The sequence below is a fragment of the Schistocerca gregaria genome, chromosome 2, assembly GCF_023897955.1.
Source record: "Schistocerca gregaria isolate iqSchGreg1 chromosome 2, iqSchGreg1.2, whole genome shotgun sequence".
Lineage (NCBI taxonomy): Eukaryota > Metazoa > Arthropoda > Insecta > Orthoptera > Acrididae > Schistocerca > Schistocerca gregaria.
The window spans coordinates 717,266,423-717,283,791 of NC_064921.1; the positions used below are offsets into that span (position 1 = coordinate 717,266,423).

The 17,369-nt window shown below is 37.9% G+C and overlaps 1 protein-coding gene across 2 annotated transcripts in view; it reads right to left on the reverse strand.

The window, feature by feature from the left end:
- Positions 1–362: 362 nt before the first annotated feature.
- Positions 363–17,369, reverse strand: part of LOC126334845 (ATP-binding cassette sub-family C member 4-like) — a 357,709-nt gene continuing 340,702 nt past the window's right edge. For both annotated transcript variants that reach the window (XM_049997512.1, XM_049997513.1), the window contains exons 23-26: positions 14,057–14,217; positions 5,171–5,300; positions 3,454–3,564; positions 363–3,365 (exon numbers count right to left, since the gene is read on the reverse strand). In XM_049997512.1, the coding sequence (XP_049853469.1) occupies positions 3,303–3,365; positions 3,454–3,564; positions 5,171–5,300; positions 14,057–14,217 (465 nt within the window). In that variant the 3' untranslated portion in view covers positions 363–3,302. The remainder of the gene's footprint in view (positions 3,366–3,453; positions 3,565–5,170; positions 5,301–14,056; positions 14,218–17,369) is intronic.

Below are 17,369 nucleotides of genomic sequence, written 5' to 3' on the forward strand. Positions count from 1 at the left end.
TTTTGTATCTGTGTCATTGTTTGCTGGTGAATACAGTTTCACTGTCAGCTTTATTCTCAAATTAATTCTCCAAACTAGCGAGTCAAGAATCACAATATTTCAAAATGTAATGCTTTTGGAGGCGTAATCTTAGATTTTAGAGCTAGTTCATATCTCACAGATGGGATATACATATGCTGTGCACTAGTGTTTCCCTGTAAGGCAAACTTGTTTACAATAGAGATATGCCAGTTTTGCAGGCACCCTTTGCTAATATTAGCTAACCTGTTTCCTTCTGAAACCTGAAGACATATTTTGCACTGTGCTTGTGAAAGGTCGATCATTACCTTAATATAAAATTAAAAGTTTGTTTAAGATTCCTTTATGTATGTTTTTCTTCTAAGTTATTTAATTTTTGGCTGTTTATTTTGAGTAAGACTGCTCATCACATGGGTTTGACAGAAAAATGGCTACAAAATAGTTAAGATATTTCATAAGTTTTGTTGTACATTCAGATTAAAGTATAAACAGTTAGCAATCGGTCAGCAACTCCTTGCCAAGACTAACTCCCCTCCAGAATTCTTCTGATTATTTATATGCATAATCCAGACGGCATAAGTGTTGGAAACTTGGTGAACAATGCACACAAAGTATGTTTTACTGAAGTTCACAGCAAATCAATATTAAAAGAATGACAGTGATGAAATAGGCACATAAAATGAAAATATGAGGAAGGAAAACATATGCATATATGTAACATTGATCTCAAGTTTCTAAGAGAATGCTCATGAAATACTTAGAAGTGATAGTGAACTATAGTATGATTTAAATAATATAACATTGATGGGTACAATGTCTGTATTTTTTATTATGTCTGAATCTTCACAATACAACATCCTTCAAACATGCATGCATATCTGAAGGAAGAGACGCAGTCACTCCCAATTATAGCTGTGATAAACATTACAAAATTGTTTCACATTCTGCAACTACACAGTGACATCAGGTGTTGAAGTCTGGTTCGGCCCATGTGGTGTGCTAGGATAGCCGAAGTTGTTAAGACAACCACTAGCGATAAGCGGGAAATCTGGGTGCGATTACTGGTCTCTCATAAATTTTTGTGTGTCACAAACAGCTGATGTCCATGCACAATTGCAGAATACAAAAATATTTAGTAAATAATATAACACTGCACCAGTTACGTTTTTCACACATAGTATGATGCGTTTCTGAAACTTATTCCCATTTCAAAGTTCAGCTATTTACATTGATATTTTAATTGATGCCTGTGTGCATGTGCCATTCTGCATCCTCTTTACTACACCAATACTAAAGGTTGCACTTTAAAATGGAAATAAGGTCTTCAAATGGGTCATGATATACATGGAAAAAGGTAACTAAAGCAGTGTTTTATTATTTAAATCATTAATGTCACAGTCACTGGTTTTCAAAAAACATGGTTCATAAAATAACAATTGCAATAGTTATGTAAAAACAGCAAGTCACCTATCAAATTGATGCTATGAAGACTGTGCCAGAATGAACAAGAACCACGTCTGAGGAGGCCTGCCCAAAACAAGTACAGACATAGAAATAGAGCGATAGACAATACTGTAGGTCTTCCATAGAAGGAGTGTGAGGAACCCTGAAGGAAATTATGGGAGAACTGTTGAAATCAGATGCGTCCTCAGATCCTAGAAAATCTTGACTTTGGTGCAACATTTTTGTCCAGTTTTCGATGATGGCTAGTTGTCCTTGCATATGATTTCTGAATATGCCACTTGGATCCAACTTTAGAGTTTGTGAGAAATCTAATCTGCCTGTCTGAATTTGGATATGTCTTCTTAATTTTGCGATTTATGAAAAAAGTACTCTGTATCACACTTGAATATTTGTGTTTCTGTAATTTAAAATGATGTTCATAATTGTGTCTTTTTATTCTCATCAGATACAAGGAATTTTCTTGAATTTAGTATGGTGAGGACAGTTTTTTATGATTATAGACTGAACATATCTGAAAAAATTTCTGCACCTCCTGGATCACTCTTGTGAAAATCGACTGTGTCACAGTCAGTTAAAACTAGTGTAGTTGTTCATCTCACTTTAGTGGCAGTAATCTCAAGTAACATGCAATTGTGATTTGGATGAAATGTGAATATCAACAAAACAGGCTTCTGTATGTATCTTATGTATACAGTTAGCTTAATACAAAAAGTTGTCTACTTCCTCTTTTCAACAATTGTGATCTGTTTATCAAATATGTGTTACAACTGCTTAAACAATTATGAAACTATGAGTATTTTCAATGACTGCATGAGGTACAAATAACAGCTAAATATTTCTTATGCAAAGGGTTTAATTTAAATAGTATTTCCAAACAATTAGTTGATAAAGTTTCGTAGATCAGCTTTTTATACAAACAGTTAAGTGCTACATTTTGCACAAAATTTATCAAAGTGATCTGAATACTCTTGTCACACAATTAACTGACAAAATTTTTTACATCATTTTTTGATACAGTCAGGTGCTACTTTTTACACAAAATTTACCCACTTATTTGATTTAACAATTTGTCACTCAATTAACTGATAAAATAAAGTAAATCAGTTTCTTGTACAAACAATCTACTACTACTTTTTGAACAAATCTTGACCAAAGAGGTTTAATTTAAAAAGTTTTGACACACAATTAATTGATAAAATTTAATACATCAGTCTCTTATGTAAACCATCAAATACAACTTTTTACTCAAAATTCCACCTGCTGGTACCATTGTCATCACTGTACATTTATCTAATTTCACTTTGTCTTTACATCTTGTGTTTTTCTATTATGACTGTGTCATCACATTCAGTGTTTTCTCTAATCTATATTATAGCAATTCACTTATGAAGTATTACTTATCTTTGGTATATAAAATGCGAGATCATGTAGAGAATATAGTATACATTAGCCTCTGAATATTAATTACTATGCCATTGTATCTGGAGATTTTATCATGAAATATTTGGCTCCAAGGAAACCATTCCGTATAAGCAGCACCTGGTACATCTGGAACATTACGTATTTTATTTGTCAAACAATATTTTGAATTTATTCATATCAAATCCACACTGAAAATTACATTTGTGCTACTAGCTGCTTATTGAAACAACACATCTGTCATTTATACAATCTGCTGTAGCATCTTTGATGACCTTAGCAGTAGCAATTCTTTCTAAGATCTCCAAAAGTATCTGAGTCCACTGACTTTGATCCACTCTTTAACAGCAGCTCTTAATCATGGTACAGTAATTAAAGCACACTCTTGCTTCAATGGTAATTCACAACTTTGTTGTTTGCCCTTCCACAAGACCTTCTTGCAGTCCATGTAATTCACTGTAGCTCTGGAAAACAAAGGAAATACACTTACGTGTCAGGGTTCCAACTATATTAAGAGTAATTAGAATGAACAATCCATTTTAAAAGACTTACCCGCTTTGCGACATTTCTTAATTGTTCAGCCATGGCATTTCCTGTTTCTTGTACAAGTTTCGACAGGAAGCCAGTTGGATTTCTCAAAAGTATGTGTGGATGGTCATATTCCTGGAAGAGATATTTGATTTGTACAAAGTTTTATACTCTATGACTCATTTTATAAGAAGTTCTCTGAAAATATGTAAAAGCATACAAATACTGTAGATTATTGAGCAAAAATTGGGAAGACACATGTTGAAATTAGTAGGCAAGATATAACTAAACATTAGTGTGCTCAAAGCTGTCATTATTTACTGCTTGATTTGTTTATTTAACCTGGTCATATTAAAACCCATAATGGAATCAATATTAAGGTGGTTGACACATGTAACCAGGTCATAATTGGCAGATGTGCAGATGGCATCAGAAAACATGCAGGAGTAACACGACTGTGCAGTGGATGGCATGTAGCTGATGATGAAGATTATGTTTGTGGAAAATGTCTTTGTTGTTAGCCATTACATAATTTCTCACACACAAGTTGCTGTGGCTGACATTAAATTATGATACCTACATTAGGCATTATATAAAAGTGAGCAGAGTGAGGCAACATTTATAAGACTGAAAGATCATTTTTAAAAATGCAACTACCCAGTTTCTGATAATAAAAAAGATCTAAAATTTTGTTCTTATAGTAATGTCATATCAAATCCGAAAAATGTAATTCTTCCAGGTGAATGCAACACACAGTCCACTAACTAAGTAGAAAAAGTTGCAAGGTGGCAACAGCTGTATGTGGATGAAGCAACTATAATGGCAGCCACATTAGGTAATTTACAGAAACCCATTTCTGTGGGAATTACTTCTCAGGACTGCAGGATGTAGGTTTGGAAACCTTCTTCTCTTGAGCTCCCTGTTCCACCTCTTCTAAGTGGTAATAAATAGCCAGGTAATATTACACGCTTTCTATATATAATAATGTCATATTCTATTGTCAGAGAAAATTTTATCTCTTTCTTAGATTCTGCTCCATGAACAACTCATGGGTAACATAAATTTGTGTGCAATTTTGCAGGGCATAAAGATATCTCAACATCTAAAATTCATTTGTGTGATTCACTTGCTTCTGATATTCAACCTGCTAGGGTAGCCGAGGCTGCTAAGGTGCTACTTCCTGGAATCGGGTAGGTGCGCCGGCCCCAGATCGAATCCATCCGATCGATTAACGATGAGGACCGGTGTGCCAGCCAGTCTGGATGTGGTTTCTCACATCCCACTAGGTGAATACCGGGCTGGTCCCCATGTCCCGCTTCAGTTACATGGCTCACAGACATTTTAAAACATTTGCATTATTTCATTCATGGCTTACACTAGACGCAGACAGCTTGGGCATACTACTTCTGTCCCGGGGAGGTACAGGGTGGCAACAGAAAGGGCTTCCAGCCACCCTCCGATGCTAACATCGCCAATTCCATAGCAACAAGGGCGACCCCACTTTGAAGTGGGGCAATAGCCCAAAGCAAATGATGACTTGCTTCTGATATTCAAATTAAGGAGCATTCTTAAAGATAATATATTTAACACAACATACGTTTTTACATGGCAGGTTTTGAAAATAAGTACATACTGAAGGAACTTATGAGACACTACTTTTATTAAATGAATTTATGAGACCATAATTTTTGAGATACTTATTAATTACAAGAACTTGCTGAATGAAAATAGTGCAACTTACAACCATCGTTCCAGCATCCATTACGAGAACTTTATCTGAATCCATAATTGTGTTAAGTCTGTGAGCTATGGTCAGGACCGTACAGTGTTTAAATTTTCTGCGAATTGTGGCCTGAATGAGAGCATCTGTCCTGAAATATAAAACAAATTTGACTTGAGCTACATTGTGAACTTGATTAAGCATCTGAGTGGACATAAATCTAACATCAAATTGTATTCTTACTTCTATGGTAGAAACTAGGTCATATTAGTGTACAAAAACCCTGATTTAGTTAGTTTCCTGTAAAGAAGAATTATTTACATGTTTTGGTACCATTTTGAGTAGTTTTTATCGTTTCCCCCCAAAAACAGTAATAATTCGACAATGTAACATTGGATAAAATTTTACATTACTCTTTACAGAACTTCTCCAATACTTATTTACACACCTGCTAGCCAGAACCTTTTGTGTGACAAATGTTCGTCTCGTATTTCAAACTCTAAAATCAGAGATGGGCTGGATGTGTTTCTGAGGTTCTGTATAAAGATTCCTATAGTTATTTTTTGTTACACAATTCATTAATAGACACTACCTGACAAAAAATGTGCGACACCTACAAGACATGCTGGGATGTCAGTGTAACTTTGTTCACATACACAGCATCAGTGAGGTGTATGTGATAAGAAATAAAAGCATACATTGTCCACTGTAGGCTGTATTGTGCTTCATTAAAATCATGCTGTTAGTTAATTCTGGTAGTGAGACATTATCAAGCACATTTGTTATGCCGTGTATTACATATCGTACCCATCACATTCCTATGTCACATACATAAAATCTGGAGTCGCACTCCATTGTAACATACTTTACATGCTGCAGCCTGATAACAAGAACTTGCTTTGCTTGGCTCAGATGGGGATACAATGGATTTATGACACCCTTCTCAATCAAATCACAGCATGCTTACACACAAGACAGGGCACAATGTCGTACTGATAAATGGACTGACACTGCCAAGTTCTTCATAAATCTGACTCCATTCTGTAATCACTGCAGTAATGTCACATACTCTCTCAACCCATGAAATTTTATTTTGTTTCCTCCTCCCTGAAACTGTCTATAATTTAGTGAAATATCACGATTTAGTAGTAGCAGAAACCAAATGCAAACCAGTACACTAAGATGCTCATTAAACTGCAGTTTGTTCCACAAATAATGTAAATAAGTTTAATTTACACTATGTGATCAAAAGTATCCAGAAACCCCCAAAAACATATGTTTTTCATATTAGGTGCATTGTGCTGCCACCTACCGCCAGGTACTCTAGATCAGTGACCTCAGTAGTCATTAGACATTGTGAAAGAGCAGAATGGGGCACTCTGCACAACTCATGGACTTGGAACATGGTCAAGTGATTGGGTGTCATTTGTCATATGTCTGTACCAAGATTTCCACACTCCTAAACATCCCTAGGTCCACTATTCCCAATGTGATAGTGAAGTGGAAATATGGAGGGACACGTACAGCACAAAAGCAAACAGGCCTACCTCGTCTGTTGACTGATGGAGACCACCGACAGTTGAAGGGGGTCGTAATGTGTAAGAGGCAGACTTCTGTCCAGACCATCACACAGGAATTCCAAACTGCATCAGGATCTGCTGCAAGTATTATGATGGTTAGGTGGGAGGTGAGAAAACTTGGATTTCATGGTCAAGCGGCTGCTCATAAGCCACAAATCATGCCGGTAAATGCCAAACGATGCCTCGCTTGGTGTATAGAGCATAAACATTGGACGATTGAACAGTGGAAAAATGTTGTGTGGAGTGATGAATCACAGTGGCGATCTGATGGTAGGGTGTGGGTATGGCGAATGCCTGGTAAATGTCATCTGCCAGTGTGTGTAGTGCTAACAGTAAAATTCGGTGGCAGTGGTGTTATGGTGTGGTCATGTTTTTCATGGAGAGGGCTTGCACCCCTTTGTTGTTTTGTGAGGCACTATCACAGCACAGGCCTACATTGATGTTTCAAGTACCTTCTTGCTTACAATGTTGAAGAGAAATTTGGGGATGGCGACTGCATCTTTTAACGTGATAAGAGCACCTGCTCGTAATGCATGGCCTGTGGCGGAGTGGTTACATGGCAATAACATCCCTATAATGGAGTGGCCTGCACACAGTACTGACATGAATCATATAGAACACTTTTGGGATGTTTTGGAATGCCGACTTCATTGCAGGCCTGACAGACCAACATTGATACCTCTCCTGAGTGCAGCACTCCGTGAAGAATTGACTGTCATTCCCCAAGACACCTTCCAGCACCTGACTGAAGATGTGCCTACGAGAGTGGAAGCTGTCATCAAGGCTAAGGGTGCACCAACACCACATTGAATTCCAGCATTACCGATGGAGAGCACTGTGAAATTGTAAGTTATTTTCAGCCACATGTCCAAATACTTTTGATCGCATAGTGTAGATTGAATACTGGGGCAGACCTCTAAGCACACCTGCAGTGGTTTTCATGCAGGAGCTTGATATATATCTGTCACAGTGTTGTTGGATTTAGTGATTTTTAGAGACGAAAGGAGTTACTGTGTGCTAGCTGTAAATACAGAAGATCATGACTTGGGTAATTTTGAACCATGTTTGGAAATATATGTCATGCACCTGAATGGCACTAGAACAGATAAGCACCATGGCAAATTTCATCCTTTAATTAAAATAGATGGAGATGCTGGCTGACAAGTTTGTAGATGTATAATTTGCTTTGTGAAAAATAAAACACTTGGTACAGTTCTACAAAACAAAGTCCTTCTTTTTCCTCTCCAAAAGTAGTTTTCCACTTCCTAAATGCAGAGGCTATTTGAAAGTAAGGAATGATTGGTTACAAAATGGAAACCACGGTGGACATGAAAACTGTTTTATCAGCAACAGTTTGCTACATCTTCCAACTACTACTCTGAATTAGATAACTGTCGCAGTGTTGTACCAACTTTCTGATACCGTCATCATAGAAGGCAGCCTCCAATGCTTTTGATCATTTTCTCTGCTAGGATGCAGCTTACTGTCTGTGCAAAAATGTGGGCTTCATAGCTAGTGAATCATCTGAACAGAGATGAAAATTAGAAGTAGCCAAGTCCGGGCTGTATGGGGGTGATCAAAAACTTCCCATCGAAAATGCTGCAGGGCCATTCTCATTGCCCCTGTTGTGAAGAAGTAAATGCATGATAGTTATATAGATGTGGGGCTGCATAAAATTGGGTGAAATCTACCAGCAGGCACCCATACTATTTTCTAGTCATCTTTATGTGCTTGCTGTGTGCTCAGAACTGAGACAAGTGATGTGACACTACTGACATACTAGAGACACTGGTCAACACATCTGTGCAAACCTTCATCAGATTTTGACTGTGGTTTCCATTTTGTGACTGATCTTTCCTCGCCTCCCCAACAGCCCTCATACATTGACCTCTTACGTTAAGACTCATTAGAAATTAGTTACCACAGCTAGTAGGGACTACACACATCACTGATGTATTAATTAATCACAGGCATGTGCTTAAACCTCTTCTGGAACATTTCTCGCTGTAAATGAACCGATTATGTATCAATAGAGACTCTCAGAGTCGCAATCTGATTCTTCAAGACAGTGTATAGGCTGTAGTATTGAACGCTTTACTTAGGATAGCTTACAACCTGACCATAAACTTGTGTCGGGGCTTTTTATCAAGTGGTCATCACTTCTGCACCGAGTTTCAGAAGTGATGAGAGATGACTGTGATCATTAACTCTACAATTTCCATGAAATATGAGCAAGTCTCAGCTCACAGTACCACAGTAACTGCCAAACATACAGTGTAAATCTCCAAGGCATCAGCAGAATCATATACTGTCAAATGTCCGTATGGCCATACTCTGAAATGAAGATAAGCAACATATTTCCAGTAAGTGACAATGATGAATCTCATGCTGACTACTGTTGTCACTCTTAGCTAGCCTACTACATTTTCTTCAACATACATATTGTACTGCATCTTACGAAACAAAATCCAACCACATGATTCACAGCAGGCCCACATTTCTATCGGATTGCGGCAAAGAACGCTTTTCCTTTCCTTCAGTTTCTTACATGTTGAGATCCACAAAAGCCTGAATTCTGGTCCCTCAAGTCACCCATTACTGTCCCTCACCAGTAAATACTGCTGAAATTTGTACTTTTACTGAAATATGCCACCATGTGATACAGCTTATTCCATGCAACAACCTGTAGAAGATACAATATTTTTATTTTAGAATAGGATTCACCTTGAGTATAATATGCCTTTGAGCCATACCGGCTCACATTGATCAGTCGATTGTTAGATTACGGAAGCAGGGCACAATCTTTGGTTGTTCTCTACGTGAACAGTTTTGACTGGCACGAAGACTGACAGTTGGAACTTGCACGCCAAATTGGAAGGGGTTCTTGCAGGGTGTGAGGCCACTTTACCTCTACTGTCTCGAGGCGATACTAAATGTTTGTACTGTTCTCGGGTCTCCAGCTGGGTGCACTCATTTTCAAGCCACGATATTTCAACAGCATTCCTTGCCGTCATCTTCAGGCGATACCTCCTTGCCGTCATCTTCAGGTGATACCTGCAGGTATTACCTGAAGATCACGGCGAGGATCACTGTCAAAATATTGTGGTTTGAAAATGACTGAACCCAGCTGGAGACCAGAGAACAGTACAAACAGTTAATTCGCCGGGAATGCCTAAGATCACGCGATAGTAAATGGTTTTTGCAGAGCACAGACTCCATTCTGTGGAAATGGTGTTTTTGGTTGGCTGTGGTAATGAAAGGACTCTGGAAATGTGCTTGTGCCAAGTGAGTGGAGATTTGACTGCCACTTCATTACCAGTTCATCAAATATTTTTGGTGAGATTCTTTCGGTGGCTTCTATGCCTTGTTCTAAAGTTGTAGTGCTGTGACCAGTTTCTCCTTTCCACAAGGTCTGCTGTGCTTGTTGTTTATGGGGGTTCACTCTGAAAGAACTGAAGTGTACCTTACTGGAAGCAACTCTGTTTCATTACAAACACTTAATCACAACTGTTCATGAAATGCGTTTAAGTTGAATGGTCTGTGTTCATAGCTAGTGGAGTTATGATAATCATAACTACCTGTTTAAATTGTTTGTATTTCGAGTGGCTTACCATAGACCATGTTGAGGGCTGAGCTGTGTACTGTTCTTCCTTTTAAATACAGTGAAGTCTAATTTAATCAGAGTGCCTTTTCATTGTACTCATATAAGCATGTGTAAAACTTTTTAGTGGGGTGAGTCTAATTTAATCAGATTGCCGTACACTTCATTTTAATTATGTATTTGTAAAACATTTTGGTGGTGTTGATAGTTCACCCACCTTGAGATTTTTCGTACTAAATTCTCCTAATATAAGAATGTACTTTTCCACTGTAGGTGTCACAAGCAGCCTGGTAAGCCACGTTTGACAGCTGTGGTTTGGTAGCTTAGCTATTTTAAACAGCTGAGTTTACGTTAGTAAGTGCTGCCCAATTCATTACTTATGGCTAGCTTCTTACTGGAAAACATGTTAAAAGTCAGTGATTTTTCTTCCATTTCAAAATAGTGTGTAATAGCTGTTCCTGCTGCATAATTAGGACAAGTAACTGTTTTACAATTAATTGTGGAGGCATGTAAGCCTTATTGGTTTTTTTCATTCCTGTGATCAGAGTGCTACTCAGTTAAGTGCTTTGTTGCTTATCATCATATTTGCTGATTGTATAGATGTTTGTTTTTTATTTATTTATGTTTGGCTCTTAAATGGTAATGTAATGAAATATGTGCCACCGTTTGTAAAAAAGTGCACTGTTACTAGTTTTCTAAGGTTAGTTCTTAGCCTCTTGTAGTTCATGTTTTACAGAACCTGCCCCATCCACCAGCACACCTGTGGGTGGCAAGTTCCACCATCCATGCTGCTGTCAGGTACCCTGATTGAACTGTATCTTATAACTTCTCATGGTTCTGCACTCATGTCAATAACAGGCGTGTTGCAACTGTTGTTACCAAATTTAGTGCAAACATTTAAGATATTATATTTAAAAGACAATTTAAAAATGTTAAGGTTTTGATCATTGATATGCACCTTGGCTGACTTCAGATATCTGTTAATGTTTGACAAATTGCTTAGTTTCTTAATTGTTTAAAAGATTTTTAGCTGACATCAACTGTTATTCTCATTTTATCCTTAATATTCGACAAATTTTTTGATTTCTTACTTGTTTTTAAAAGCTATTTTACTGATTGTAGATTTTTATTTAAATAACACTCGATCCACCACCCCACCCCATTCATGGGTGGCGAGAGGCAACTTTGTAGCCTTCACCGTTTTTCATTGGAGACTAAGATTCTATGGCAAAATCTACATATCTTTTGTCTGAAGTATTTTATTACTTTCACCACAGATGGCACAGTAATTGGAGGAATAGAAATGGTTACACAATCGCAATTTACTACATGCTAATCAATGGCCCTCGAATATCCAATGGTACATGGGACTCCACCTCCATGCTGCAGGGTTAGGACAGGCCAGTATTTCATAACTTCTAATTGGAAACATCTTTCATAACATTATATTCCTCGACATATCGAACAGGACACTACTCGATGTGCCACCATGTCCGTGTAAGCAAGTTACGACCTTTAATAATAGGCAGTACACTGCAACCAGAGTTCACATTTGACACAGATGTAGAACAGATGGTGGATATAAACATTACAATACTAGCACAGTGTTTATTGGATAAGTGCCCGTATGTCCTTAGGCAGTATTGTCACAATACTGTATTGTCCTAAGCATCATTGATACCACGTATCAATCCATGGAGAACTTCCTGACACCAATTTCCATAATCAGGTAGCACTGTGTGAGTGGGCATGTCAACAAATGTAAACAACCCCCACATTCTCAGCCAAGGTACTATTTTGTGATGAGTCTACTTTTCCAAACCATTGTGGCATTAATCAGCATAATGTGCATTATTGTAGTGTAGACAATCCCTACTTGTTACTGCAAGTTGACAATCAACTTTCTTGGTTGGTTAACCTATGGTGTGGCATCATGGAGAGTAAATTCACTGGTCCTTATTTTATCAGTGGTACATTGAATGGAAGCAAATATTGAACACTTCTGGGACAGGAGCTGCCAGTACTACTGAAGGATGTTGCCCTGGATGTTTAACAGCCTATGTGCTTTTAGCATGATGACTGCCCAGTGCATTATGTAACTGAATCACAGGAGGTATTATACAGTGTTTACACCAGTTGATGGATCGGCAGAGGTGGCCCTCTTAATTGCCCAGCTAGGTCACCGGATTTGACGCCACTGGATTTTTTTCTGTGGGGATATTTAAGATGTAACACAAGTGCCAACAGGCATGAAGTGTGGTCAACCTGTGCTGACATTCTCACAGATATGCTTCTGTCCTGCAGCAATTTCAATAGCAGATCGCTGAGTGTACTGAAGTTGATGGTACTACATTTGAACACTTATTCTAATTGGCAAAGTACTGTAGCTTTCTCCTCGAGCCATAGCGTGTTTTATATGTTGGAGGAATACAATGTTGCATATGGGATTTCCAATTAGAAGTTATAAAATACTGGCCTCTCCTACCCTCGCAGCATGGAGGTGGGTTCGCACATGCCATTGGATATTCAAGTGCCATTGAGCAGCATGTCGTAAGTTATGATTGTGGATCCATTTCAATTCCTTTGACTTCTGTGCCATCTGTGGCAAAAGGAAGAAAATGCTTCAGACAAAACATATGTAGATTTTGCCATAGAATTGTATCTGCAATGAAAAATGGGGGTACCATTGGAAATTTCAAAGCTGCCTCTCCCACCGATGCACAAAGTGGGGTGCTGATTGAGTTTGGTATATCATTGGATGTCCCACTCTGAGACAAAGAAATTGGAATTATAATATTTTTCATCCGATGTGTAATTTTCGAGATATCTCGATATCTTCAGTTAAAATGAACACCCTGTACATAGGATGTGAAGGCTATAAGTGCAGATACTTCTAACGGTGACAGAGGGTGGTGTACTAAACAACAGCATCAGTACTCAAGTCATTTGCAGATGAATAATTATAGCTATTACAAGTTGTAAGTTTTTTTAAGGTTTTAAGGTTAGATAAGAACTCCACGTACTAATGGCACAAGCAAGCCATTAATGTACATTTTTCCTGGGCAGCAGGTCAGGTGTTGAAATATGGCTGCATGGACACAAAACGACTCGTCTACATTAGGGTACAGTAATGACTGTGCAGAACAATCAGCTCATAAAGTTTGTGGTGTGTTGGTGGGAAGACTGATCAATACAAAGTGAAAACAACCAAAACACTGATGCGTGTACATATTAAGGTACCACATATAAAAATACCTGCAGCTATAATGCAAAATACTGATTATTACAGATGCCACAGCTTGTGTGGGAACAAGGTACATATATAAGAACTTTGTTTTCAGATTTATGAATACCCTTCTTAAAAAGTGAACTGTCCTTGTGTAAAGGTAATAAAGAGGAATTTGAAGTCAGGGATTGACTGTAGAGACACAATATTTCCACCCATCTTCATTTTTAGGCAATATTAATGGAAGTGCCTCATTTGTTTGGAAGTAGAGAATAGTGCAAAGTGTTGCATTTGATTTGTCAGCTGTATAATTAAATAAATCTGAAAACTCAAGGGGGAAGAAAACATCAGATCTTGTACCTCTATAAGAGACTCAAATATTACCAAATATCTGGTCAATTACCAACAAACATCAATCAATCTTTGAATGTAAAGCACCAGAGAGTTCATTTTATGACAGGTCTTGTAATAAATAATGATACAGCAATGGAGGTACTCACTCTGGATCAACGTTGGCAGTGGCTTCATCAAGCACCAGGATCCTATTATTCCGAAGTATGGCTCTCGCCAGACACACCAGCTGCCTCTGGCCCACACTGAAGTTACTGCCACCTTCCGTCACCTGGAAGTCCAGTGTCTGTATACTTGACTTGAGCTCCACCTGTAAGGTTATGGAGAAAAGTGAGCGTAATAAATATGCGTAATTCACTTGAGGAATTCTGGTGCAACCATGGCAAACTACATAAATTTATAATGGATGCCATAATTAAATGAAGCAATATGGTTCCAGAGACAGTTTCAAGTCTCAAACGTCTGATGTGTGTATCCAGAGTGAAGTGACGAATGGAAATTTGTACCAGGGCTGGGATTCGAACCCGGATCTCCTGATCAGTAGGCAGATGTGCTAACCACTATACCACCTTGCCAAACTGGGTTTGCACAACCACATGGTTTATCCTAGCACATCTCACTCCTCAACCCAAATTCACATTCATTAGGGGAATACCAAGTGGGCTGAGGTGTGAATGGGAATTTGCAGAGGAGGGAGGTGTGCTCGGGTAGTTCTTGTAGTTGTAAAAAGCCACTTTGTGAGGATGGTGTAGTGGTTACCACTTCTGCCTAGTGAGCATGAGACCTGGGTTCAACTCCTGGCCTTGGTAGAAATTTTCATTCATTGCTTCAGTCTGCACACGTACATCAAAGGCAATTTTATTCAAACATCATCTGTTCACTGCTGTAAGCAGACACTGATGATTCTTCAGAAACTTACATCATACGTAATGTAAAAATTTACATTCTACATTTGAACAGTTTATTCTGTATCAGAGTTTCACATTCTGATATTAAAAATAGAACTTCCGCAATTTTAATGGGTCATTAGTATTAGATTCTAAAAATGTGTATTATAGTTTACCAAGAATTCTAATGAATCAAGAGGAGTGAGATAACCAAGCTGTTGAAACTCTGCACTGGTGTTTAAGTCTTGTTCAGATTGGACAATGTTTGGCTCTTCAAACTAATCATTCTGCCATTCGCCTGTAGATATTCTGTGAACCCTTAGAAAACCCAAGTTGAGATGGCAGAATGATTTGTTTGAAGAGCCAAACATTGTCCAATCTGAACTAATGTTCCATTGCTAACATTCTCAGAATTGACAAGATGTTAACTCTAACGTTCCATTATTTGCTTTTGTAAAAGCCTTAGGAAGCAGATGGAAGAAACTGCAACATACAAAGTAAAACTTTGATCATACTAATAGGGTGACTGGGAAAATACAAGGTACATCATAGAGGCTTAAGAAAGAGGAATGAGATTTCCAAGACTCTACTCCATTCATCCTAAGTCCAATCCTAATGTAAACAAACATAGTTGCGGTGACCGGCCAGGTCTTAGCACAAGTTCACGGGTGTTGTTATGCCATTGGAAGTAGAATCTAATTATTTATTACACATTTTGTGCTATACTACTGCTAATGAAACTTTAAGATATTCTAAAAGGCATTAACAGACAGCAATAGTTTTGATGGCCAGCATGCTACATGCTTACAAACTCTTATTTCAAACCTCAGTGCACAGTTGTTTTCTCTGACCAATTTTCTGCATGACGTTATGTCTACCTCTTATCGGTGCATGTTGGCTTTGTTTATAAACACTCTCCCAATTTCTCCTTTGAATACAAAGTGCCAATGTGCTTAAGTTTTCATCCTCTTTTTTATAAATTTGAGAAATATGGTACAGTATCATTATAAAAATATCACCAAATGTATACAGTTCTGGATGCACAGTAGCTATTGTAACTGACATGTAATCGCGAAGTTATGGGTTCAATTTCCCTGTATTTTAAAATGTTAATGCATATTTAAATGACATCCTGTGTCGTGAACTTTACAGTAAATGGAGTGCTGGAGTGTGCAGAAGGAAATAAATTTTTGTATGCAACAATGCACTACACCCCGTTCCTCAGATTGTAATGGGTGATCTTCCTGTGTATGAGCATTAAGTTACATTCACACATTCTGAGGGAACATACAGAGAGTAGTAGAGTGCAAAGAAGCTCTCCCATTGTGAGTACTGAAGATAATGATAGGAAGTTTCCCCTGGCCCCCAACCACTGCTCGGCATTCATGTGGACTGTCATTGTGCTGTTTCTCACTTGTTCATGTTTCCCATGTGTATGGTGAATGTAGCTGAAACTGTATTGTGTTCTTTTGTGGAACATAGAAGAGGAACACCATTAAAGAGCTGTGCAAAACTGATAGTTCTCGATGTTTCTGAGAAGTTATCAGAACAACATCCATTGCTACCAGCAGAGGAACTTGCAGCAGTGACAGAAAAGTTTACAACTGTTTCTGTGACAACTGTAACATATCACTCCCGAATGCTGGTGGGATGCAGAACAACATGTAACAAAGGAGGATGAAAAAATATGTCACTTGGATGGTTCCGCAGATTGTGTTGTTGATTGGTTACTCGTCAGTGTTGAAGGTGGAAGTTCTGCTGAGGAAAGTCTTCATCAGATTCATATTCAGAGATGGAAGGAGTTCACAGGGTACCACATGGCTGAGATACGTAAGTGACTTCAGTATTTCATAACACAGCAAAATCTCTGCAATACACTATTAAAATCACACACTTCTGTCACAGATAAACTACACTGTGTAGACATAAGTATTTTTTTATGATTAATAAATGTAAACATAGTCCATAGTAGGCAGTAATGTAATGTTAATTTAATCTTGCAATTGACTAATTTCGACTAAGTGTCATTGTCAAACACATTTGTCACATCTGTATTTCTTGTCAGTTTCAAATCACTCTTAATTACAAGTAAAAAGTGGCCATATTCTGAAATTTTACAAATGGATCCAAACTACAGTGACAACTTTTAAGGTCATATTCTGAACTTTGCTGTACATACAATGATATGGTAACTCCAAATGTTTTTTTCTGCTCTCAAAAAAAAAAAAATGCAATGTGTAAGCAATGACATTACTTAAAGATGAACGAGGAGCAATCAGTATCTATTACAACACATTCTTTTTTTCCCAGCCAATTTTGGTTGGAAAAAATGCAGAATTTGTTGTGGGCATCATGGAATATTCTCATTTCAGACACTATCATTTCATGAACTTCTAATAGGTGGTGGAGCTATATGTAGACCTCAAAATGGTGTCTATGATAGAAGTGTATTCCATGCAGAGATCTGTTGTTGAGTTTGTTTTGGTGGAAAATTAGAGCATCACAGATATTCATAGGCACCTGCAGAATGTCTACAGACTTGGCAGTGAAAAAAACTATGGTGAGTCATTACACA